The sequence below is a fragment of the Panthera pardus genome, unplaced genomic scaffold (genome assembly GCF_024362965.1).
Source record: "Panthera pardus isolate Hobbes unplaced genomic scaffold, ASM2436296v1 HiC_scaffold_7, whole genome shotgun sequence".
Classification (NCBI taxonomy): domain Eukaryota; kingdom Metazoa; phylum Chordata; class Mammalia; order Carnivora; family Felidae; genus Panthera; species Panthera pardus.
The window spans coordinates 20523683-20550015 of NW_026527002.1; the positions used below are offsets into that span (position 1 = coordinate 20523683).

Consider the following 26333-nt stretch of genomic DNA (forward strand, 5'->3'; position numbering starts at 1 on the left):
AACCAACTCTTGCTGTTGGGAAGACAACAAAATAATACTACAACTGCTCTAGACTATGATTAACTGTAAAAATTTTTTTTTAATTTAATTTATTTTAATTTACATCCAAATTAGTTAGCATATAGTGCAACAATGATTTCAGTAGATTCCTTCGTGCCCCTTACCCATTTAGCACCCCCCCAACAACCCCTCTAGTAACCCTCTGTTTGTTCTCCGTATTTAACAATCTCTTCTGCTTTGTCCCCCTCCCTGTTTTTATATTACTTTTGCTTCCCTTCCCTTATGTTCATCTGTTTTGTTTCTTAAAGTCCTCATATGAGTGAAGTCATATGATTTTTGTCTTTCTCTGACTAATGTCACTTAGCATAATACCCTCCAGTTCCATCCACGTAGTTGCAAATGGCAAGATTTCATTCTTTTTGATTGCTGAGTAATACTCCATCGTGTATGTATGTGTGTGTATATATATATATATATATATATATATATATATATATATATATATACCACATCTTCTTTATCTATTCATCCATCGATGGACATTTGGGCTCTTTCCATACTTTGGCTATTGTTGATAGTGCTGCTATAAACATGGGGGTGCATGTGTCCCTTCGAAACAGCACACCTGTATCCCTTGGATAAATGCCTAGTAGTGCAATTGCTGGGTCGTAGGGGAGTTCTATTTTTAGTTTTTTGAGGAACCTCCATACGTTTTCCAGAGTGGCTGCACCAGCTTGCATTCCCATATGATTAACTTTCTAATTCCTAAATTATGCATATTCCAGCCTGTGCGAAGCATGGCTGGATGACAATACATTGCTTCCTGTGAAATTTCTATGTTCCCTTGATTCGTTTTGTTTCTAAGACCTCAACCCACAAACATTATACTTAGTTCTCCAACCATGTGATGCTCTGCCATATCTGTTTATGTGCATACACCATTTCTTCCAACTGGAACAATTCTTCTCATCTCCTAAACATCTCTAACTTCTAGGGGTGCCTGGGTGGCTCAGTCAGTTGAGTGTCCAACTTTGGCTCAGGTCATGATCTCATGGTTCGTGGGTTCAAGCCCCACGTTGGGCTGTGTGCTGACAGCTTGGAGCCTGGAGTCTGCTTCAGATCCTGTCTCCCTGTCTCTGCCCTGCACACTCTCTCTCTTCTCTCAAAAAAATTAAAAAGAAATCTAAACATTTCTAACTTCTTTACTTGGATACCACTTACTCATCTTTGAAGACTGGGCTCAGACTCCTCTAACCTTTTTTTTTTTTTTTTTTAATTTTTAAAGTTTACTTATTTTGAGAGAGAAAGAGAGAGGCAGGGAGGGGCAGAGGAGAGGGAGAGGGGGAGGGAGAAAGAGAATCCCAAGCAGGAGCTTGGAGCGTGGAGCTCAAATTCATGACCTGAGCCGAAGCCTAGTGGGTTCAACCGACTGAGCCACCCAGGTGCCCCATCCTCTAAGCTTTCTATAACCCAACCAAATGTCATGGTACTGCATATTGTAACTATGTATCTCCACAACTAGAATATAAGCTTCTTTTGAGAGCAGAGATGCTGTTTTGTTCCCCTTTGTGTCCCCAGTGCCTGATCCAGTACCCAGCACAAAGCAGATATTTAATGAATGCCATTGTTTTTGTTAAAGGTCAGTTGCTTAGACTCTGAAAAATCAGGAAGTTGAAGGGCCTTCCATTATCACCCCTCCTCCAATAGGTCCACTTGCAGTGGTGCCATGGTACTTAAAAAAGACCGTGATTACATGGCTTTGTGCAGATTTCTTCAGTTCAGAATGCCCTTCTCATCCCTGTCCCCTCACTCCCTCCAAGAACAGAAGTAGGGAGACCAGAGTTATGGGCTATGGCAGTTGTCCAAGCAAAAAAGGGTGATGGCCTGGGCTAAGGACTATTGGTGGAGTAAGAGGCAGAGACAAGTTCCAGAGCTGGAACAGTCAGTATGTACTTGATGAAAAACTGGATATGATATGAGGGATGGGGGCATATCAAAAATAACTATTGGGTTTTCTGGTTTGATCAACTGCTGTTTTATTCAAAGAGATTGGAAAGAATGGAGGACATGCAAATTAAGAGGTAAACTAAACATTCACATACACACATAATCAGACTTCTTGTCTAAATTTTGCTGGTATCTGCTATACTTAGGGAATGGGAATACAGATTTTTTTTTCTTTTTTGGTGGTGGTGTTGGGGAAAATATTTATAGCCATTTTTTACCATTTTTAAAAAGTTTTTAAAATGTTTATTCATTTTTGAGAGACAGTGATACAGAGCATGAGTGGGGGAGGGGCAGAGAGAGAGGGAGACACAGAATCCGAAGCAGGCTCCAGGCTTGAGCTGTCAGCACAGAGCCCGACGCAGGGCCCGAACTCACGAACCATGAGATCATGACCTAAGCTGAAGTCGGATGCCCCAGCTGACTGAGCCACCCAGGCGCCCCCATTTTTTTTTTTTTAACAATTTTTAAGTATACTGTTCAGTGGCATTAAATACATTCATGATTTATGTACAATCATGATCACAATCATCTATTTCCAGAACTTTTTCATCTTCCCAAATTGAATTCCTTACCCACCAAACACTTATGCCCCATTTCTCTGTCTCTCCCAGTCTCGCATCTACCATTCATTCTTTTTAAAAAAAAATTTTTTTTTAACGTTTATTTTTGAGACAGAGAGAGACAGAGCATGAACGGGGGAGGGTCAGAGAGAGAGGGAGACACAGAATCTGAAACAGGCTCCGGGCTCCGAGCTGTCAGCACAGAGCCCGATGCGGGGCTCAAACTCACAGACTGTGAGATCATGACCTGAGCCAAAGTCGGATGCTCAACCGACTCAACCACTCAGGCACCCCACCATTCATTCTATTTTCTGTCTCTTATCAATTGGACTACACTAGGTATCTCAAATAAGTGGAATCATATAGTATTTGTCCCTTTGTACTGGCTGATATCACTTAGAATAATGTCTTCAAGTTTCACCCATATTGTAGCATGTGTCAGAATCTCCTTCCTTTTTTTTTTTTTTTTTTAACATTTATTTATTTTTGAGACAGAGAGAGAGTATGAACAGGGGAGGGTCAGAGAAAGAGGGAGACACAGAATCCGAAACAGGCTCCAGGCTCTGAGCTGTCAGCACAGAGCCCGATGCGGGGCTCGAACTCACGGACCGCGAGATCACGACCTGAGCCGAAGTCCGACGCTTAACCGACTAAGCCACCCAGGCGCCACTATCTCCTTCCTTTTTAAGGCTGAATCATAGTCCATTGTCTGTATATACACCCTTCTAGTTACCCATTCATCCTTAAATAGACACTTGGGTTGCCTCCACCTCTGGCTATTTTGAATAACACTGCCTTCATGAACCTGGGCGTGTAAATATCTATTCAAGTCTTTGCTTTCACTTCTTTTGGGTATATACCAGAAGTGGAATTGTTGAATTGTATGGTAATTCTATGTTTAACTTTGGAGGAGCCACCACAACGTTTTCCATAGCAGCTGCACCATTTTACATTCCACCAGTGATGCCCGAGGGTTCCAATTTCTCCACATCCTCCCCAATACTTATGTTATTATTTTTTTTGATAATAGCCATTCTAATAGGGATGAAGTGGTATATCATTGTGGTTTTAATTTTCATTTCTGCCGTGATTAGTGACGTTCAGCATATTTTCCTGTGCTTATTGGCCATTTGTATATCTTCTTTGGAGAAATGTCTATTTAAGTCCTTTGCCCATTTTTGAATGGAGTTGTTTATTTTTGTTATTGTTGAGTTCACAGTTATTTTGTAATGTGAAATGGTTTCAGGAACACAATAGGTCTCTAAAGCATGAGAATAAGTGTTTAGAATAGTATGAACATGCTGCGGACCTTGGGAAAAGGAGCAGAAAGAGGTGAGGATATCAAAAAAAGCCTAAAAAAATTTTGTAGTCTTACCTTTAGGAAAGAATTTTAAAAGGGCCATTTCTCAGGATTCTGAGCTCATTTTAGTATTGTAGTTTGGCAACCTTGTGGGTTAAATAAGCACTGGAGAGCTGCCCTGAGAACCTAACCCCTATTCAAGAACACTACTTATATAAAAAATGCCCTGTCTTATAAATCCTCTAATTAATTAAAAAAACAACTTTTGGTATATAATTCATATATATGCTGATGACTACATACTAAAAACTAAACTTGAAAAAGTATGTTGGTTGTAGTAATGGACTACAGAAATAATTATTATATAATGACTTTAATTGGCATTATGCCAATGTCGATGTTCATAAATTATTGTGGGATACCATTATAAGAAAATATACAAGATACAGGGCTATAGAACTAAAATAAAATCATAATCGATAGAAGCATGAAAACAAAGCTGTTATCTACAGACGTAAAGAAGGATTATGTAGAAATCTGTGCTGTTAACTGCAGCAGCTGGAGAAAATAGTATTATTGGCCATTTGTAATAGATAACTAATCTCCAAGAATAATATTCAGTTTTAAATTACACAAATTCTATTATTTTTAAAGTAGCCATTTTATTGAATCTGTTGAACATGGATAAATTGTTGGATTCTGAATTTTTGACAAAATGTTATACGACTCAGGTTAGATAAGTAACATGTAAAATGTAACATTTATTTTAGAAGAAAATATGACAATATTTTAAAGTATATCTAGGGTTATTTTCAATGTTCTATACTCTGTCTTTCGTATAAATAATTAATAGTTAAGAAAATCACACCATTCTCTAAAAACAAACCAACACAAGCTTTCATTAATCTGCAACTAAAGATTAGCTTTCCATTTCTTGTCAGGATCCATGTTGCTAACTGTGGAAAGAAAATTAGAGAGTAAAAATTTAACAACAGATAAGCAAATTTAATGGATTTTAAGTTATTTTGTGGCTAGTAAAAGCATTCATTCCTAAAATAATTTTATTGCTCAACATAAAGTGGGTATTTTTTTAATTTTTGGACATATAAAAGCATTGTTGAGGCTTCCACACAAAATTCAAGCTTTAAGCTTCTTGATTTTAAGGATTAAACTTCTAGAAAGATTAATTTGATGAATTAACCTAAAACTAGTAAAGACAGATTGACTGCTTTAATATCTTTGTGTTACTACCTTTACTACTGCTAAAACACTTGGCTGTTCCCAAGCCTTCTACATGTGAAATTCTTTGTGGTCTTGTGGTTGGGAGAGGAGAAACTATCTTTCCATTACACGCCTTTGATTATAGTTCTGGTGGGTAAGAACTGCAACCCCTAAGCAAAATTCTAATTCCTGTGGGAACTTTAGGTTCCAACTTGTGGTCCACTGGCCTTTCACTATTAACCCTTCCTAGTGCGTTTCTCCATCTTACAGTGACGTTCAAGGAAGAGTTTGTAAGAAAATATTTTAGATGTTGGTAATAAAAGAAGTGAAGTTTGGAAGTATACTTACAGATTTTTCCTTCTTTTTCTAATTTTATCAAATGAAGCAAGACATTATGTTCAGCCATCTTATATAAATGCTCAGGAACAGTCTAAAAAGAAAGACAAGAGTGAAAGAAAATATTTCCTTTTTAAAAAAGAAGAAGTTAATCGTTTTGAAACTATTGAAGAAAAAATGCATCAAAAGGGGAAAATTTTAACTTAAATACATTTTTATAGAGGAATAATCAAAATGATTTCACCTTGTACATGTCTTGCTTTAGGCCACTGTATTTCTATCTATATACCTGTAGATCAAATAGACTGAACAGTCTAGACAGTTAATAGTGTCAGTTTTGTTCATCACTGAATACCCAGTGCTTAGCATAATGGCACAGAGTAGGAACTCCACATTTTATGAATGAATGAATAAATAAATAACTATAAAAATTATTCTAGATAGTTTTGATGATGCCACAGATCCATTGGCCCTATGGTTTATTTATTAGGTTACACGATAGTATCTTTGTATGTTTCCATTGGTTATACTACCTCTCCCATCATTTAGTTTTCATCCTGAAAATTTCCTTAGACTTCTCTTAAAACACTCATGAAAAAAAAAAAGTTTATTTAATTTTTTGAGGGGGGGGCAATGAAAGAGGGGTACAGAGGATCCAAAGTGAGCTCTGCATGGACTCATGAACTGCAAGATCATTACCTGAGCTGAAGTCAGATGCTCAACTGACTGAGCCACCCAGGCGCCCCTAAGCATTCATGCAACAATGAGTTGTATTGTTGACTCACTTCTTACACAACCAACTTGGCACAGCAGTATCAGATATTAATGTTCCCAAATATAAACTTCTAACCCCCAACTCTCCCTTAAGCTCCATTACCATATCTGCCATTGTGATCTTCTAATTTTTTTTAAATATTTATTTTTTAGAAAGAGAGAGAGAGAGAGAGAGAGAGAGAGAGCAGGGGAGGGGCAGAGAGAGAGGGAGACAAAGAATCCTAAGCAGGCTCCAGGCTCTGAGCTGTCAGCACAGAGCCCAATGCAGGGCTCGAACCCACAAACTGCAAGATCATGACCTGAGTGGAAGTTGGATGCGCAACCAACTGATCCACCCAGGCGCCCCCAGCATTGTGATCTTCAAGATCTGATTATGTGACTCCTCTCCCAAGATCCTTGAGTGGCTATGCCCAGGTTTATTGGCTAAAGCCCAACTTTTTAGCATGGTGGTGAAAGCTTCCATGATCTGATCATCCTTGCCTTTCTGCCTCATTCCCTGGGATTCCTTTCCTGCCCATCCCTATATGTATTGTGTGCTCCAGTCACATGCAGTTTCTTTGTGGGTTTTCAAATGTACACAATGCTGGTTTATTACTCCCAGGGCATGTTTTTCCTTCTGTCTAGAATGGCTTCTTTTCTCCTATACTCTGGCTTGGGAAATACTTACTCTTTCTTTAAGACTCAATGAAATGATTAAAATTTTAAAGCTTTTCCAGGCAAGCCTTAATACCCTGCATCTTCCATCAGATATAATTTATTCTTCTTTCTTTAATGCTCTGATATACTATATAGAGGTCTTGGAGGAAGCCTGGTATGATAGAAAAAGCAAGATATGAATAGTATCTGACATCTCACTTTTGAGTATGTGACATCTGCTAGTGGTGTACCTTTGGAAGTTACTTAACTCAAACTTTCTGAGTCAGTTTAAAAAAAAATTTTTTTTTAACATTTATTTATTTATTTATTTAATTTTATTTTTTTAACATTTTTTTTAATTTATTTTTGAGACAGGGAGAGACAGAGCATGAACGGGGGAGGGTCAGAGAGAGAGGGAGACACAGACTGAAACAGGCTCCAGGCTCTGAGCTGTCAGCACAGAGCCCGACGCGGGGCTCGAACTCACGGACTGTGAGATCATGACCTGAGCCGAAGTCGGACGCTTAACCGACTGAGCCACCCAGGCGCCCCAACATTTATTTATTTTTGAGAGACAGAGAGAGACAGAGTGTGGTGGGGGAGGGGCACAGAGGGAAGGAGACACAGAATCTGAAGCAGGTTCCAGGCTCTGAGCAAGCTGTCAGCACAGAGCCCGACACGGGGCTTGAACCCATGAACCATGAAATCATGACCTGAGCCTAAGTTGCTTAACTGACTAAGTTGCTTAACTGAGCCTAAGATGCTTAAGCGCCGCTCAGGCGCCCCAGTTTTTTGTTTTTTAAGTCTATTAAATTGGAATAATAGTATCTTCATGTATTGAGAATTAGAGGTATATGAATTAAGGACCTCAAATTACGTTTGTAAGTGTGAAACAAGGAGTACAGCATCTAGCACATAATAATGTGTTCAAAAAATGATAGAGTTAGTATTACAACTATCTGTTGAACGTGTCTGTCTTCACTAAACTATGAGTCCTCTGAGGGCAGGGATCTCTAATCATCTGTGTAACTCTGTATCTCGTCCATTGTGTGGCACAGGTATCTAGTAAATGTTGACTGAATACATCTCTGTGTAATACCTAGTATTATTCTGTATGCAACAGGTACTTGACACACATATACAGTGAGTATACCTCTGAACATACCTCTGAATGCAGAACCAGCATTTTTTAGGGTATGGGAAACTGCTTAATGACTCATCTGGGAGGGTTATAAGAGTTCTGCTGTCTATACTTAAGTTAGGAGAGAAAACCCCAGTGTACCAATGTATAGTCTAGAGTGGCTATACTCTAGTATTATGAGGAAATGAACTCTTTCACAGAATTTAAATATTTATGTTACCAGGGGCTCCTGGGTGGCTCAGGCGGTTAAGCATCCGACTCTTGATTTCGGTTCAGGTCCTGATCTCATGGCCGTGGGATTGAGCCCTGAGTTGGGTTCCACATGTGGAGCCTGCTTAGGATTCTCTGTCTCGCTCTCCCTCTACTCCTCCCTTACTCATGCATAAGCATTCTCTCCCCCTCTCTCAGAGAAAGAAAATTTATATTACCGCTTTGCCAGTGGCACTTTTTATCTTTAGCCATTTTAACCACTCATCCCTCCTTTTTAAAACAAAGCACACTGAGTACGATGTGATTGTCTTGATAACTTACGCCTATGGAACGTTACAGTTCTTTACTAATTATAACTGGGCCCAGGTACTTTTCACGCTCATCTTTATACTCCCATGTATCTTATGGCTGTACAGGTTGTGGTAGTAGTTATATATGATATGCTCAGAGGCCACTGACGCGAGGGTTTCTTTTCTCTATATACTAAGTTATTTACTCATGTTCTGTTACATGTACTTTCTCCTTCTTCTTCCTTGTTAGGCATTGCTACTTCTCCCTGCTATCCCAGTATGTCTCTAGCAGATAACCCTTCTCACTTGCTACAGACTAGGACACCAACAATCAAGAGGGATATAATAATACATAAATCGCTATAGGCTGTTGGTAATGGTCTCTCCTACAGAATGAAGTACATAAGGTTTAATGATAGTTCAGAATGGTTTGTTTGGTTTCCCATGTCCATTTTTGTTTGTTTAACTTCTGTGTTCTAGAAAGTTGAGATTGTTGATCTCAAATTTATACAAGCACACTACTTATAAAATTAACAGACTTATTCTGTTCTGGGATGTGATAAGTCTACCATATGTGTTCTATTACATAGATTCTTCTTCTTTTTTTTTTTTTTTTTTAAATCTATTTATTTATTTTTGAGAGAGAGAAAGTGAGAGCAGAGAGGGGCAGAGGGAGAGAGAGACAGAGAATCCCAGGCAGGCTCTGCTCTGTCAGCTCAGAGCCTGATGTGGAGCTTGAACTCACGAACTGTGAGATCATGACCTGAGCTGAAATCAAGAGTCTGATGCTTTAACCGACTGAGCCACCCAGGTACCCCTGTGTAGAGTATTCTAATAAAACTGTTGCTATGTACAAATAAGATAAATGAAAATTACCTTGTAAATGTTTTTTACCAGCTCCATTGCTGTAAATGATTTTTCAAAATTATCATGAAGTAATGTAAGAATCTGCTGTTCTCGCATATTTCTGTGAGAAATGTATTCCAGAATTTTATCTTCGGCATTATGGATTACTGGGCCGTGTCCTGAATTAGAATTATAATATTTATTTCAAACAGATAAAAAACACTAAGTACAACTGAAATTAATTCAGCCTGTTTAAAAATAATGCATATGATGTATTGAAAAAGCATACTAAGTGTTCCAAATATGAATTTGTGGAAAATGATACAGGTGTAAGAGATTTAAAAATTACATACAATGCCAAAACCAGAGTATTATATCAGATAAAATCTGCATGAAATGTTACTATATACTTAAAAAAAAATTAACAACAAAAACAGTAAGCACATGAGTAAGGATAGGTACTATTTATAGTGTGCTCATTATCTGCCAGGCACTGCTCTAAATGCATAATACATATTATTGTTTTTTTTAAATATGAAATTTATTGTCAAATTGGTTTCCATACAACACCCAGTGCTCATCCCAAAAGGTGCCCTCCTCAATGCCCATCACCCACCCTCTATATATTATTGTTATAAGAGTCCGATGAGGTAGGCACTCTTATCATACCTTCTTTATAACAGAAGTGGGAGTGTAAGGAGGGTAAATAATTTGCCCACAGTTCAACAGTGAGGAGGGGACGGTGCTGGGGTTCTGACTTGTGAGCTTTTAATTACTCTGTGCTCTTACCCACCATGCCACACTTACAAAAGATTGAAGGGAGGAATGTAAAAAGTAGCTTCTTGTAAGTGACCAAGATCTACTAAAAATTCACAAGAACCACAGTAAAATTTTAAGCATCTTATGTATAGGCTAGTCATTCAGAAATGCTGACAACCCCGATTAAATTATAGTAAAAGTTTTTTTTTAAGTTTTTAAAGTTTTTTTGTTTTTAACATTTATTTATTTTGAGAAAGAGAGAGCACGAGTGGGGGGAGGGCAGAGAATCCAAGCTGGCTCCATGCTATTGGTGCAGAGCTTGACGTGGGGCTCAAACTGAGATGAAACCAAGAGCCAGATGCTTACCTGAATGAGCCACCCAGGTGCCCCTAAGTCATATTGAAATTTAGTTGCTCTTTCAGATAGTGCAAATTATGTATGACCCAAGTCTGCAAGAGGGATGTTTAAAATATTTGAGAACAAATTAAGCAGACTAACCTGTTAACCATATACAGAGCATGGGCTTTGGTTGGAATATTGACTATCACTTACTAGTTGTGTGGCCATCAAAAGTCTGAATCCCTGAGCTTGTTTCTTCAGCCGTGCAATGAAGATCCCACGACCTGCTTCACTGGGTTTTTGTGAGGACAACACTGTAAAGGTCCCTGCACAGTACCTGAGAGGTAGCAGGCCTTAATATATAGTAGCTATGGTTACAGAAGGTATTTTAAGTTCCTGCTATGCCAGTAGGCCAGTTCACTGGAGTCACTAATACTCTAAGAACCTTTACCAAGGCAGCCTCTCATTAGTTTTACTCCAATGTGAGTACATCAAACATGTGCTCTCTTCTCTTTAAAAACAGCTGTCAGCTTCCATTCCTCTTAGGTCATAATAAATCCAAATGCCCAGCTCCACCATGTTTCCTATCCCCTCAGCAGTAGAAACTCATGAAAGAATATAAGGGGATTGAAGACACTGTAATTACAAGTCTCTCCATGGCTTTCTGGTTAGGAACAAGTTGGAAGGACTTAAACAAATAGGTAACCTCGTTTCTTTTTCCTTCTGGGCCCTCTTGTCCAGTCCTATGTCTTTCTTCACTTTTAGGATAAAAGGGAGGTTCATATTGAAGAGCAATGCAGTGACAGCTGAGATACTAAAACAGGCTTCTTTTTCTGGAGAAGTGAAATGAATACACAATTTTACAGTTGACATGGAAGCTACTGATATTTCAATAGTGTGAGTTAAAGACTAGAGCTCAGAGTTCACTGCTAAAATGCAGTCTACAACAGAAATCAAATTGACAGAAGTGAAGACAGTTTGTGGAATGAAAATGTAAGTTTATTAACTTTGTTTAACAGTTCTATTAATAGCTGTGTAGATATTAAAAAATAACCCTTGTATCTTTATAAAAAGTTATTAATATTACTCTCAGCCTGTTTAATTGCATGGCTTGATAAGACCTGGGGGAGGGGGTGATTTAAAGAAGCACTGTCTATCTCTTCAAGCCCTGAAAACATAAATACACATACAGACAAACCAAAATGAACCTTCTCCATCATGTCACACAAGTGGGTCGGTACATGTAAGAGACTACCCACCTGGATATATAATATCAGCTTTGACTTTCAACAGTTCTTTTAGGGAGTTCATATAATCATAAAGGTCCTCAAATATAGTTGTTCCTTCTCCTAGGATGCAATCTCCAGAAAAGAGAGCATTTTCCTCTTCTAAAAGTAGAGCCATATGATCATCAGTGTGGCCAGGTGTGTGTATAACTCTAGTTAAAAGACAAAGAAGAAATAGTAACAATTATAGACTCTTAGGCTTAGAAGAAATTTTGAGAAGTAAATTATTCTCTGTCCTTATCTCAGTAAGACACAAATAAATGATGTTAACCTGTTAGAAAGCTCCTTTAAAAATTTTTTAAAAATGTTTTTATTTTTGAGAGGGAGCGAGAGAGAGAGCACACGCGAGAGTGCATGCACGAGTGAGCACGAGTGGGGAAGGGGCAGAGAGAGAGGGAGATACAGAATCTGAAGCAGCTCCAGGCTCTGAGCTGTCTGCACAGAGTCCAATGTGGGGCTTGAACTCATGAACCACGAGATTGTAAGCTGAGCCGAAGTTGGAGGCTTAACCAGCTGAGCCACCCAGGCGCCTTGGGGAAAAAAACCAAAAAGCAAAAAAAAGTCCTTTTTTTCTTGTGGCCCATTGAAAATTATCACCAGAAAATTCTCTCCTTTAAATCAAATTTCTCATTCTGAAGTGCAAACTCAATACTTTCCCACCTTTTTCTCAATAATAAGCATGCACTGATTACAACAAATTTTGAAAAGAGAAAGGAAAATACTTAAAGGAGACAACAATTCACAATCATTGCACTACTCAAAGACAGTGCTTTTATTATTTAAAGACAATTTTTTTTCAATTTCCTTTGCATATGTTTATTTTACAATATACTTTATGGCAAGACTATGAGAAAAAAGCACTTTCGTGAGTTGCTGGTGGGAGAGCAAAACGGTAAAGCCCACAATGAAGGGAATTTGGCATTTTCTAGCAAAATTACATAACCCTTTGACCCATCGCTCCCACTGCTAGAAGTTTACCCTGACGATACACCTTCACAAAAACAAAAAATATATACAAGTTATTCATCACACTATTTATAAAAACAAAGTATTAGGAACAACCCCATACCCATCCATAGGACACTGTGGTCACATTGTGGTACATCCACACAATGGAATATATGCAGCAGCCATCAAAAAAAATGATGAAACTCTCTATGAACTGATATGGAGTAATTCACAGGATATACGGTCAAGTGATAAAAAAAAAAAAAGAGCAAAGTGTGGTTCTTTTCATGCCTTTGCTTTGTTGCTGGTGCAGGCTGTGAAGTCTACTTGGCATTGCACCCTGGTCTTTCAGGCCATGCGCGGTGGGCCTCAGGACAAGGTGGCTGGTATGGTTCTGGGAGCCTGCGGGTGCATGTCTGGCCTGGCGTTTGGACCCCGGAGACACACAGGCAGCTGTACTCGGCACCCCGCACTGCCCTGATGAGAGCGCGTGGCCCTGGGCCAGCCCCTAACATCAACTTTGCTGAATGTGCCACGAAGCAGATCCTTGACCTCCCTCCGCCTACAGACCCCTCACAGTTGGGTAAGCTCTCCCCCTGCCCTGTCTCCATTTGGCCTTATCACCAAGCACCTTTTCCACACAGCCATCCAGACTGAGGAAGACCTGGAAATTTCAGGGCCACGGGAGCCACAGCCACAGCCCCATCAGTAAGCATGGAAGCGCCCAGAAGGCCGGGATAATGCTGGTGGCATGCATCACCACGGGACCGACTTTGACAAGTATCATCCAGCTTGCTTTGGGAAAGTTGATATGAGGCATCACGACAGAGGAACCGGGGCTTCTGCCCAACCGTCAACCTTGATAAACCGTGGACTGTGGCCAGTGGCCAGACACGGGTACATGCTGCCAAGAATAAGACTGGAGCTGCTCCTATCACCGGCGTGGTGTGATCGGGGTACTACAAAGTTTTGGGGAAGGGAAAATTCCCCAGACAGCCTGTCACCTTGAAGACACAATGACAGTGGGAGAGCTGAGCAGAAGATTAAGGGTGTGGGGGGGGGGGGGGGGCTGTGTGCTGTGTCCTGGTAGCTTGAAGCCATGTGGAGGGAGGTTCATTAAAGGCTAACAGATGCTTTTCTCTTAAAAACAAAGTGTGCAAGAGTGTTGATAATTGCTCTTTTGTATGGAAAGTTAGGGAAATGAAAATGTATCTATTTCCTTATTTTTGTAAAAAGAAAAGAAGGATAAAAAAATGAATGAATATAGTTGCCTTATAGGGGTAGGCAGGTAGGATGTAGGGAACAAAGATACAAGCAAGAAGTCTCTGATAGTAACTTTTTATTGGTTTTAAATTTTAAGCTGATATATTCTAAACATGAAACTAAATAAAAGGTGAAAGAAAACGTTAACATTGAATACAGAAAGAAGCCAATCTTACTATGTACCAGATAACAGCCACACTAATATTAACTCCAGTAACTTTTAAGTACTAAGATTATACATCCTTAATAGAATATATCCCAAGATTAAAAGAACTGGAAGGATTTTGAACTTGGCTTAATAGGTTTATTTTTGGCAGTGTGAAGGTTACCGTGTTTCTGAGATTATTTTGTGTTTATTGTATCATAGTATAAACGAGTAAGTAAATTGATGTTGAGAAGCAAGGTTTTTACTGTGGGATAAGGAAGAAATATATATGAATGAGGGAATTAAGGTTTTGGGTTGTTTCTCATCTGAACTGAGGAATCATTATGAATTCATTTTTTTTTTTTTTTTCTAGCTCCATGAAAGGCCCAGAAGTAATGATACTCCGGTAGTAATGAGCACACCTCACACTTAATTCTTTGTTTCTAAATACCATTTCCCACTTAATGAAGTCAGGGTTCTTGAAGACATGGCTGGCTCCAGGTCTGGGGCAGGGAAAGTAAAAAGTGATACGGAGACATCTCTTTTGTCTGGTTCAATGTTACATGAAAATAATTCCGGGAGGCGTATTTTCACAGCTATAAACATGTGTGGGTTGTCTGATATCTTATGGACAATCTTATGAACAATCACACATCCAATGCATTTACAAACAGAACCCCAATCATTTTTTTTTTTTTTAATCTACAAAAATTGATCAGGAGAAGCACTCTTTTTCAGAGTCTGCGGACTGTCTTATCTGTCACTGTGCTTGCAATGCGTCCTTTCTTTTTTCCTCCCATTCCCTACTCCTGAACTCAGTAATGGTTTTCTTTGATAACGAAGGCAATGAGATTTCTTAAATTAGGGGATCAGAAATTCCAGTTCTCCAGTCACCTGGGCAGCAAATGCTTTAATCTGCATAAAAACGGTATTAAAATTCACTTCACATAGGCAGGGGGAGGAAAGGAGATGACATCAGAGGTGCTTTGCCACAGATCAGAGGGACTGCAGCTGTGGCCTTCCCATTCATCAGGTGCCACATTTATCTAGTTCTGCCACTTGTGTGATACAGCAGACTTTATAAGGACGGCTCTCTTAGAAGATTTAGAACAGGTAACAAAAGCTGTCAGACTGACTTGTCTTTGAGAAATTGAATTTAGGTCACTAGAAAATTCTTGAAGGTTATATTCAGAATCAAATCCTACTGAAACACCTGCTTTCTTCTTTTTCACTAAAGGGTTCTTGGTGGGTATTGTCTCTATCTCTATTTTATTTCTCCCCCCCAAATTGGCAAGTAGACCACATCAACTGGACATGAAGTACTTGAGGACTTAAGTAGATTTTAATCTTCTGTTTATGGAACTTTTGCTTAACGAATCTTCTCGTTAACATTTAAAACAACTGGGTTTTACTAACTTTATTAAAAATGGAAATTGGAAACCATGTCATCAGTAAACTAAATGTTTTATTCAAATTCTAGTATAATTTGGGGTGCCTGGGTGGCTCAGTCGGTTGAGCGTCCGACTTCAGCTCAGGTCATGATCTCACAGTCTGTGAGTTCGAGCCCCACGTCAGGCTCTGTGCTGACAGCTCAGAGCCTGGAGCCTGCTTCCGATTCTGTGTCTCCCTCTCTCTGCTCCTTCCCCACTTGTGCTCTGCCTCTCTCTCTCTCAAAAATAAATAAACATTAAAAAAAAAAAAGAAAATCAAACTCTAGTATAATTAGATTTTTGTGAAAAGGTTATTTACTAAGTCATTTTTAAAGAGTGTGTCTACTTTTTTTGATTCTTTTCATTTACCTCCCAAATCTTAAAATAGATTCCCATAATTCATCTTAATCAGAATTCAGTGAAAAATTAAATGCAATTCAGATAATATCGAGGGCTTTGGCATCAATTCACCCCATGAATCTAAGATCACATTCAAGTGAGGGGGAGGCAGTGACACGAAGCATGCACATGAGAGGCTTTAGGGCACTGATACTGTCATCACTTGATCCAGTGCTGCTCACATGGTTTGTCCAGTTTGTAATAATTCACCATGTTGCACACTGATGATATGTACACTTTTCTTTTTGTATACTTTAATAAAAAGCTTAAAAAGATATGGTCTGTTCATGGCAGATGGGTGGTAATTAATTACCTGGGACCAAATGTTCTCAATCTGCAAATTAGGTATAAATCTAATATCCATGATTCTGTAATAACCAATAAACCAGTACCATGGTTCCCAAGCCTTTGAGACAGACCCTTACTGTGTGATGGGGGAAATTCATCATTGCTGAGAATACTCCCTGAAGAAGTAGTAATGTAATGTTTATTATCCTTAGGTATCATGAACAAATTATAGGAGATACTACCGTATTTCCAACAAGAGCATTTTTAGAAAATTGCCCATAAATTTATGGTTTATGCATTAAATTTATAAATCAATGGCATAGTAGGAAAAAAGGGAACACTGGTTTGAAAGAGGGCACGGATACCCAGTTCTTCATCTTCTCTTTCTCATTCATCTGTTCATCTATTTCCCTCTTTTAGATATTTACTCTGTGTTGGTAAATATTCCGTGCCTTCTATGTGCCAGGGACTGAGGATCTGAAGATGAATCTGGTATCTGCCTTGTGTCAGAGAACAGCCAGCTTATCATCAAACCTTTCTTCTTTTTCCTGGGCATGAATTTAAACTCCATTTTTCCAGCCTCCCTGCAGTCAGCAGTGGCCCACCACGACTGAATTTACAGCCAATGTAACAAAAGGTCTGGTTTGTGAAAGCCTCCCATGAAAGATCCCTTCCATGCTCCTTCTCTACAACCCAATGGATTGACTGAGGTGAACAAGGTGACCTTGAAAACCAACTACTGAGGATGGTGGAGTCGTAAGATGAAAGGTATCCGAAACATTATTTGCAGGGGCGGGGGGCACTGGATGATCAGGAAGCTTTTGTGGACTTTATGTGACTGGGAAGAAAACTTAATTCATGTATGAACCATCATACATTTTGGGATTGGTTTACTACAGCAACTGTCATTAACACTGTGAACCTAAGGGGTTTATTACCGTTTAAGGAAATACCTACTCACACACACAAAAATTACAATACAACTCAATAATTACTATAATAAAATACAAGTTATATGAAAGTTAGAGGAAGGAGCAGTTAATTCTGCCTGGGTAAGTAACATGTGAACTGAAGTTGGAATATTTGGATACGGTTAATTGTGTTTACAAGGAAATGGTAGAACTCAGGCCAGGAAAGTGGTTTGGGGCCAGACAGTGACATGGTAAGGAGAATAAACATGATTTTGTATGCAGTGAGAGTTATTCAAGGTTTCAAGTGACATGGGGTGTGAAGGGTAGATTGAAAAGGGGAGCCTGGAGACAGAAATATTAAGCAAGAAGCAGTGGTGGTGGACACGAAGAAAAGGGGACAGAATAGACAAATATTTTTAAGGTAAAAACTAACCTCATTAGATGTGGTGGGTGGGGAAAGGGGGAGCGATAAAGGTGAAGTAGAGCCAGCTTTCATCTTAGAAGAAAAATTAAAATCTTATGTGCTGAGAGCAATAGGTGTTCTGAAGTCGGAAAGCAAGTCGATCATGGGGGACAGAGGAGAACCATCAGTAGTTCGGTTTTTAAACTACTGAGTTTGAAACAACTCCTCAATCTCACTTAGGTTATGGGAGATTATGGGTCTGGCCTAAAATGTATTTACTTTAGGTACGGATCATCTTTTGGAACTGACAGCATGAGAAGGTCCTTAATTTGACTGAGAGCTCTAAACCACCCTGGCAGGAAATGCTGATCTGTTTTTTTAATTTAAATTTTATTAAAAAACGGTAATCCTATAATTCAAACAAATTAATTTTAGAAGGGTAGATAGAGTGAAAAGTCTCTTCCCCTATTTCTCAAGCAACTGGTTTTTCTTCCCAGAGTAACCAATGTTATCAGATCTTTTATATCCTTCTTGAGATACTCTTCACTCTTATAAGCAAATATGCAGAAATCTTCCCCTATTTACTTTTTATAAGACATACATCACCTCCTCCCCCCTTCCCTGGCTAAAGGATGTTTACTGACCTGAGAGTGGCACCCTCAGTTTTAATCATGTCTCCATCTTGCAGATAAACATATTGTTGCTTTCCATCTCCTATAATTTCTTCTCTTGGAGGGTTCCGTGGGAGTTTTTTAATGCAATATGCAGTGTCTAGTAACAAAACATGTAAAATAGATTAAGTCATACTTTCAATGACAATTCAGCCTTTTAAGAGATCAGCTTTCATAGAGCTAACACTGTGCATGACGGCAAAAAATACTAACATTAAGAGAGAGACAAGAGGAAATGGGATGGGTTATAGCAGCGTTATCTCTGGAATAGTATTTTTTCTATCCCAACAAAAGAGCTCTTTATTCTTTCATGTGCTTCTAGGTCTACATAAACGCCCTTGAGATTTTCTAGTCACCCTTATTTTATACAAAAGTTTGAAAGTAGTTCTTCATAATCTCAGCTAGTTTTGCTATCAAGATGGGTGTTGAAGAGGCAGTAATACAGTACCTGAGAATTTTCTTTCTATCTAGGTCTTAACATAGAGTAGAAGAAGTCATGGCATCATGGCAGTACTTAATAATAAAAGGATGAGAGCACAGTGTTCTTTCTGTGAATGTTGAACGGAAGCCTCAAACCCGGGGCTAAGATATGAAATTGTTAAAATAAATTTAACCCATACTAGACCTCTCACTGACGTTAAGAAAATCAATTAACCAATCAATAGCTGAGTGTGAATTATCTAACCGGTATACTACACATAGTGAATAGAAGCACCATGACATCCAGATGCTTAAAAACTGTCACAGTTGGGGACATAAAATTTACAAACCAGAAATAATTAAAGAACTATCCTTGGTCTCATTTAATGAATACTACGTGGACAATTCAGCTCATAAATGCAATGCTAGTTAAGAGAAAGAAGAAACAATTAAGAAAAAAATTCATAGACTTGATATAACTTGAAGCATGGCGTAAAGGATGAGTAATTTGGGAAAAGGTACTGAGAAGGACTTATAGATAAGGGGAACAGCATCTGGAAAAGCACAGAGATGACCACGTGTGTCTACCAACCTGTCTAATGCAAAACACTGGCTGAGAAGCGGAGATAAAGTGGGATTAGATGCGCTCAGACCATGGAGGGCCTTATATTGCCTTTCACAGAATAGAGGAATTTAAACTTTACCGTATGTGGCCACTGTACACTCTTTGGAAAGAAAATGAAATAATGTTAACCCGTTGATCAATATGGCAGCTCTAGGTGGGACAATGGAGGGGAAGAGATCAGAAAGACCAGGAGGGGATGACTAGGTGTCAGAACTAAGGTGACAGCAGTGGACAACATGGAGAAGAAGACATTCAGGGAAACACTGACAAGGCACAGAAATCAGGCTAGAATGGAAGAGAAAAGAGATAGAAATACTGCAAATGTAATAAAAATAAAACAACTGGGACCAGATCTTCCCTCTCCAGCCCCAAACTCCACTATTTTGTATCTTGGAGGCTGAAGCAAAAAATAATATGCTATTCTGGGAACTGGCATTACATAATAAGGCTGTCTTCATTCTGGAGTGAGATGGGGAGGTTTTTTGGTATGTGTTTATTTTTAATCTGTATAATTTTGTCTTTCAGTAGAGAAGTAGAGGTATTACATTTCTTCTGGTTATGAGACCTTTGGTACACAATCTTTCCAAAAAACTCACCGTTATCTCAAAATTATAAAACAAATGCCATACAATAACTTTGTGTTAGTTTTTAAAGTTATGTGCAAATATGAAAACACATGTCCTCCTCAAATTAACAACCTATATAGGCAGGATGGAGAAGGGCATGCTGAAAGCAATCATATAATAATAATTGTATTTAATAAAAGCTTATTGACAGATAATTCAATAGTACAAAATTCATCCTTTTAAAGTGTATAGTTCAGTGTCCTTAAAGTATATCCAGGGTTGCCTGGGTGGCTAAGTTGGTTAAGCATCTGACTCTTGGTTTCAGTTCAGGTCATGATCTCACACAGTTGGTGGCTTTGAGCCCCGCATCTGGTTCTGCACTGATAGTGCGGAGCCTGCTTAGGATTCTTTCTCTCTCCCTCTCGCTCAAAATAAACTAAAAAAAAAAAAAAAAAAAAATATATCCAAAGAGCTGTATAACTATCTCCACTATCTAATTTTGTAATGTTTTCAAAATCCCTCAAAGAAACCCTTTACCCAACTGTAGTCACTCCCTATTCTCTCCTTCTTCCAGCCCCTGGCAACCACTTACCTACTTTCTGTCTCAATCATGTAATTATTTTAACAGGGGGAAACCCTCAGTCATTTGTTAAGGTTTGAATAATGGTTTATAACATCATTGTTAATGCTAATTACTGAAGCTGATACAAGTCATATTGTTTATAATACCTTCCAATGAGAATACATTCTAATTGAATGGCATAGAAGCAAACATTTGACTCTTAAGACTGGGATGGGAAAGAAACGGCAAAGACCCAGCTTTAGCTGCAAAATAACAGCTATCAGATTACAAAATATATTTTGTAAGATTTACTTAAAAATAAACCAAAATATTGGGGCAGCCTGGGGCTATATAGTTCTCATGTCTAGTAAAATTCTGGTTTCCTGCCAGCTACTGGGAATTCCTAAATTATACACTGATTGTATATTAAATGTTTGAAAGCAGGATGCTTTGAAGTTACTGTATCTTCTCACAGAAGTCTTTTTTTTTTTTTTCTTAAAATTTTTAAATGTTTATTTTTGAGAGAGAGAGAGAGCAAGCAGGGGAGGGGCAGAGAGAAAGAGAGACACAGAATCCAAAGCAGGCTCCAGGCTCCAAACTGTCAGCCCAGAGCCTGATGTGGGGCTCAAACCCACAAACTCACATGAGATCATGACCTAAGCCGAAGTAAGACATTTAACCAACTAAGCCACCCAGGCACCTGGTCACATAAGTCTTATAAATGGCATTCATAATTTAGGTGTGGCCTGTAAAACCACAGGTTGTTAGCATCATAAAGCAGTTGAAAAATTTCTGCCATCTGATAGTTTACAAAAATAGTAAAATGATATGGAGCAAAGAAAGTAATAAAATAAAATGGAACAAGAATGCCAGTAATTAAGGATTTAGAGAATGAAGAAATACATGGGACTCTTGCGGGGAGATTCTGAAAGGTAGCTCTGTATGATTTTAGTGCTGAGCAACTCAAGGTCTGTATACAGTTGGTCTAGCTTCAATAAAGTTCAGAATGAAAGTCAACAAGTTACTTCTCAAAATATTAAAATTTTAGTGGCTATAGAGCAGTGTCAAATTTTTTTCTTTATTTTGGGGCTTGAACTCACGACCCTGACATCATGACCTGAGCTGAGATCAAGAGTCTGATGCGTAACTGACTGAGCCACCCAGGTGCCCCTTCTCAATTTTCTTTAAATCAACCTAATAGGTAATCTATTATACAAATATTCATTATTTTATATGGAACCCAAAACTTTTAATTTTTAATTTAAAGAAATAGGTCAAATGTCCATTGGCAGGTGAATGGATAAACAAATCATGGTATAGTCCCACCATGGATTACCACTAGGCAATAAGGAACAAACTACTGATATATGAAACCTAGGTGAATCTCAAAAACAAGACGCTGTGTGAAAGAAGCCAGAGAGTGATTCTGTATGCTTCTATCATGTGACATTTTATTTATTAAAAACATTTTTTTAATGCTTATTTATTTTTGAGAGAGAGAGAGAGAGAGCAAAAGCAGGGGAGGGCAGAGAGAGGAGGACAGAGGATCCAAAGCGGGTCTACGCTGACAGCAGCAAGCCCGATGTGGGTCTTGAACTTGCGAACTACGAGATCATGACCTGAGCCAAAGTCAGACACTCAACAGACTGAGCCACCCAGGCACCCCCCATTATGTGACATTTTAAACAGGCAAAACTAATCTATAGTGAAATAAAGCAGATTAGTGGCTGCTGGAGGGAGAATCACTGCAGAGAGGCACCAGGGGACCTCTCTTTAGGGGCATGAGAGTGTTCTTTATCTTGACTGGATTGGTCACAAAGGTGTTTATCAAACTATACTTTTAAAATGGGTACACTTTATGTATATAAATTCAAGTTCAATGAAGTTGATTTATGAAACAGTAGGCCATAAACATTAAAAAATTTCAAACTGACCCTCATGCTAAAAGAGTTGGCCAAAGCTAGTCAAGAACCTTCAGCATTGATTTTTAATTCACAAAATTTAATTGGTAGATAGATAAGAGAAAGGTGAGGAAAAGTGACACTGAAAGATAATGATTTCCTATGGCATACGGTCCTCTAGGATTGTAAGAAAGGAGGTAAGAGGGGGAGACTGTGCGGCTCAGTCAGTTAAGTGTCCGACTTTGGCTCAGGTCATGATCTCACTGTTAGTTTAAGCCCCGCATGGGGCTCTGTGCTGACAGCTCAGAGCCTGGAACCTGCTTTGGATTCTGTGTCTCCTTCTCTCTCTGCTCCTCCCCCACTCACACTCTGTCTCTCTCTCTCAAAAATAAATAATAAAACATCAGGAAAAAAAAAAAGAGCTAAGAAGGTAACAAAGGTTGGAGCGTTTTTTAATAATGGGCCTGGTGATATTGGGTGCTCTGGCTGAAAATATCTTGGTGTCCCAAATGTAATCTCAAGCCCAAAAAAGACGACACTTAAAAATATTTAAAACATGAGTTGAATGCAGATGTGCATTCCTTTTGTGAATGAATGCTCCTGACCTTCTGTCCTTCATGTGTCTTGAACTTGCCAAGCACACCCCAATTCCAGTATCTCTGCTCTTGCAATGCCTTCTTGTCTGTTCAGACACGCCAGCCAGCCAGCCATACTGTATAGCTTGCTCCCCCTCCCTGTCCACTCTTGATACAAACCACTGCCCTTCCGCCACTTTGGCTTCTTTCCCCTTTTACTTTACTTAGCTTTATTTTTTTCTTCATGGCACCTATCGCCATCTGACTTATTATGTATTTATCATTTACCTTCCCTACTAGAATGCAGGCTTCAGGACAGCAGAGCCTTTGTGGTGTTCACTGCTATATCCCTTGTGCCAAGAACAGTGTCTGGATATAGTGGTCGCTTGGATATTTGTTAAAGGAAGGAATGAATGAATCTGTGTGTGATGGCGAGATGGGGGAATAAAGAGAGAAACAGTAAAGTGTCAGTTCTGAATGGGTTTCAGGTACAGAGAATTATCAGTGCAATGATCTTTTACCAGCATTTCAGTGTACTGCAGTAAGTGCCTTAAAGTTACGGAGGACCTGAGACCAGGTTTAGAATGTGGACAAAAACAGCAGCTGCCTGTAACGCGTTTAGCACAGTGCCTGGCACACAGTAAATGCTCAACACTGGTTAGTTATTGGATCTGAAGTACTAACTGTCACACAGACAAAATTAAAACCGACCTTCATCACTGGGCAAAGGGGAAAAATAAGCGGGATAAGAGATCTGAAGTAGAAAACAGGACTTTCCCTCTCCTCTTTTGTTAACATTGGGGCAGTATTAAAGTATATTAACTTCTAAAAGTATGACATAAATATATAAGGTATTCAGTAAATGACCAACTAGCTTACATAGTTGTGTAACTGAAATAAATTATTCTGAAAACGTACTTTTCCTCAATGAGCTCAATTAATGCTTTCTGTTTACCATTACTGATGCTTTTACAAATATCTCCTATGCCCCCGGTATGATCACGGTGCCAGTGAGTCACTACGATTTCCTGGATTGTTGTATTAAATTCAGTCAGAGCCTGCTTTAAACAGTTGATATATTCTGGAATTGCTGGTTCTCCAGTGTCAATGAGGATTCTCCTGAAAATTAAATGGAAGATAATCACACAATTGGAACAGAGAGTATCAGCATATGTCTCACATAGATAATTCATATTACATTTAAGAAACTACATAAATTGCTTGGCTTTCAACCTTCTCAAAAACCAACTAAAGGATACTTTGCCTTAACCACAGTAATCTCACTGTAAGAAAAGTTCTTTGAAAAAAACTTATAGGGGCGCCTGGGTGGCTTAGTCGGTTGAGCGTCTGACTCTTGATTCCGGCTCAGGTCATGATCTCAGGGTTGTGGGATCAAGCCCCATGTTGGGCTCTGTGCTGACTGTGGAGCCTGCTTGGGATTCTCTCTCTCCCTCTGCCTCTCTCCAGAGCCTGTGTGTGCATGCTCTCTCTTTCAAGAAGAAACAAAAAACAAAACAAAACAAAACAAAACCTATAGTTAAATGTGAGCCTGAACTTGGCAAGTTCAAGGCACAATAATATTGAATACTTACATAGCACTTAAATATGGCATTGTTCTAAGGACTTTACATATTTTAACAATTATGTTCCTTATGAGACTATTTTTTTTAATGTTTATTTTTGAGAGAGACAGAGAGAGAGAGAGGGAGAGAGTGCGCACGAACAAGCGGGGGGAAGGGCAAAGGGAAAAGGGAGACACAGTATCTGAAGAAGGCTCCAGGCTTTGAGCTGTCGGCACAGGGCCCAATGTGGGGCTTGAACCTACAAACCATGAGATCATGACCTGAGGCGAAACTGGATGCTTACCCGACTAAGCCACCCAGGCCCCCTCACTCCCATAAAACTATTTAAAATAGGTATTTCATGGGGTGCCTGGGTGGCTCAGTAAGTTAAGCCTCTGACTTCGGCCATTGATTATCTCACAGTTTGTGAGTTTGAGCCTTGCATGGGGCTCTGTGCTGACAGCATGGAGCCTGGAGCCCACTTCCCTTTCTACGTCTCTCCCTCTCTCTGCCCCTCTCCTGTTCACACTGTCTGTCTGTCTCTCTCTCAAAAATAAACATTAAGAAAATGTTTTAAAAATAGGTATTTCATTATTATATCCAGAAATTAAGTAACTTGCCCAAGGTTACTCTGCAAATAAATGGCCAAACCAGCATTCAAACCCAGATATTCTGGCTCCAGAATGTGCTTTTATGCACTCTCTCTTTAATGTTTATTTTTGAGAGAGGGAGACAGCATGAGCAGGGGAGGGGCAGAGAGAGGGGGACAGAGGATCCAAAACAGACTTTGCGCTGACAGCAGAGAGCCCGATGGGGGGCTGGAACTTATGAACTATGAGATCATGACCTGAGCCAAAGTTGGAGGCTTAACTGACTGATCCATCCAGGTGCTCCTATCCACTCTTTGAGATCTTTTATGACATCCTTAAATGTCTAATAGATATGGAAGAATTAGATTCAATGGTATTCCTAAAGAAACCTCGTCTTCTGCACTACATAAAAACTTACACTCAAGTTTTACATTGGTTCCCTTCCACATAAAAATGAAGGTAGGAGGGAAGCATGGGGAAATGTCTGAGTTGCTTTATTTCTTGACTTAGACAACCCTGTTATATTTTTCAGCTTTGTGGTTCTGAACCTTCCTTATACTTTGTTTGCCCTTCCTCACTATTTTATGGGATGACGTTCTTTCTCTGTGAGGTTTTCCTGAACTAAAGAACCAGCTCACAAACTTCTTAATTCATGCTGCTTCACAGTAACACCTCCCTAATTCATATTGGGGGACAGAAGATTAGTCTTAATGAAAAGTCTGAGTCATTCATTAATATAATAACTGTATGAATTATCTACTATATGCCATGCCTTTCTTACAAGACAAAAAATCCTGTTTATACTAGTGGAGGGTGGGAAGAGCTATGAAAACAAATAGTAACAGTTGACAGATAAACAGTTCAGCATTCTGCAGAACATTAATATGGGGTAAATGACAGGAAGAAACCGTATGGCTATTTTATATTGGGTGGCTTGTTTCCCTAACCGTATTCCCAGAGACCCAATAAAAACAAACTGTCTGCTTGCAGGATTGGGGTGTTTCTGTGTGTGTGGTGGGGGGGGGGGGGGCATGAATGGCCTTGTGGTCCACAGCCTTTTATCTACACCTTAAGTTCCATGGAGCAGTGGCCATACTTCACAAGTACATAGTATTATAACTGTCCCTTCTGGAGACAGGGAAACTAGATGGTTATATTGGCCCAAGAATGCATTATGAGGTCCTGTAGGCAGTGGAAATGTAAGGAGGAGATGGTTAAAAAACATTGACACAATCAGCAGGATTTTTTTTTTTTTTTGAGGGAGACAGTGAGCGTGCAAGCACACCTGTGCGTGCATGTGGTGGGGAGGGGCAAAGAGAGAGGCAGAGAATCTTAAGCAGGCTTCATGTTCAGTGCAGAGCCCAACTTG

The 26333-nt window shown here is 39.2% G+C and overlaps 1 protein-coding gene and 1 long non-coding RNA gene across 4 annotated transcripts in view; one reads left to right on the forward strand and one right to left on the reverse strand.

Moving 5' to 3' along the window:
• LOC109269330 (uncharacterized) overlaps positions 1–17482 on the forward strand; it is a 28522-nt gene extending 11040 nt beyond the window's left edge. Inside the window, exon 3 of one of the 3 annotated variants that reach the window (XR_008419887.1) lies at positions 16758–17482. This is a non-coding gene — a long non-coding RNA (uncharacterized LOC109269330). Of the gene's footprint in view, positions 1–8725; positions 9088–11184; positions 11506–16757 lie in introns of those variants that run through there. The other 2 variants (XR_002081025.2, XR_008419888.1) reach the window with 2 other exon arrangements.
• The window catches only part of LACTB2 (lactamase beta 2), a 32135-nt gene continuing 10410 nt past the window's right edge, over positions 4609–26333 (reverse strand). Inside the window, exons 2-7 of the mRNA XM_019453247.2 lie at positions 23768–23931; positions 18137–18263; positions 11679–11857; positions 9352–9500; positions 5437–5518; positions 4609–4823 (exon numbers count right to left, since the gene is read on the reverse strand). Coding sequence (XP_019308792.1) covers positions 4780–4823; positions 5437–5518; positions 9352–9500; positions 11679–11857; positions 18137–18263; positions 23768–23931 — 745 coding nt within the window. The 3' untranslated portion in view covers positions 4609–4779. The remainder of the gene's footprint in view (positions 4824–5436; positions 5519–9351; positions 9501–11678; positions 11858–18136; positions 18264–23767; positions 23932–26333) is intronic.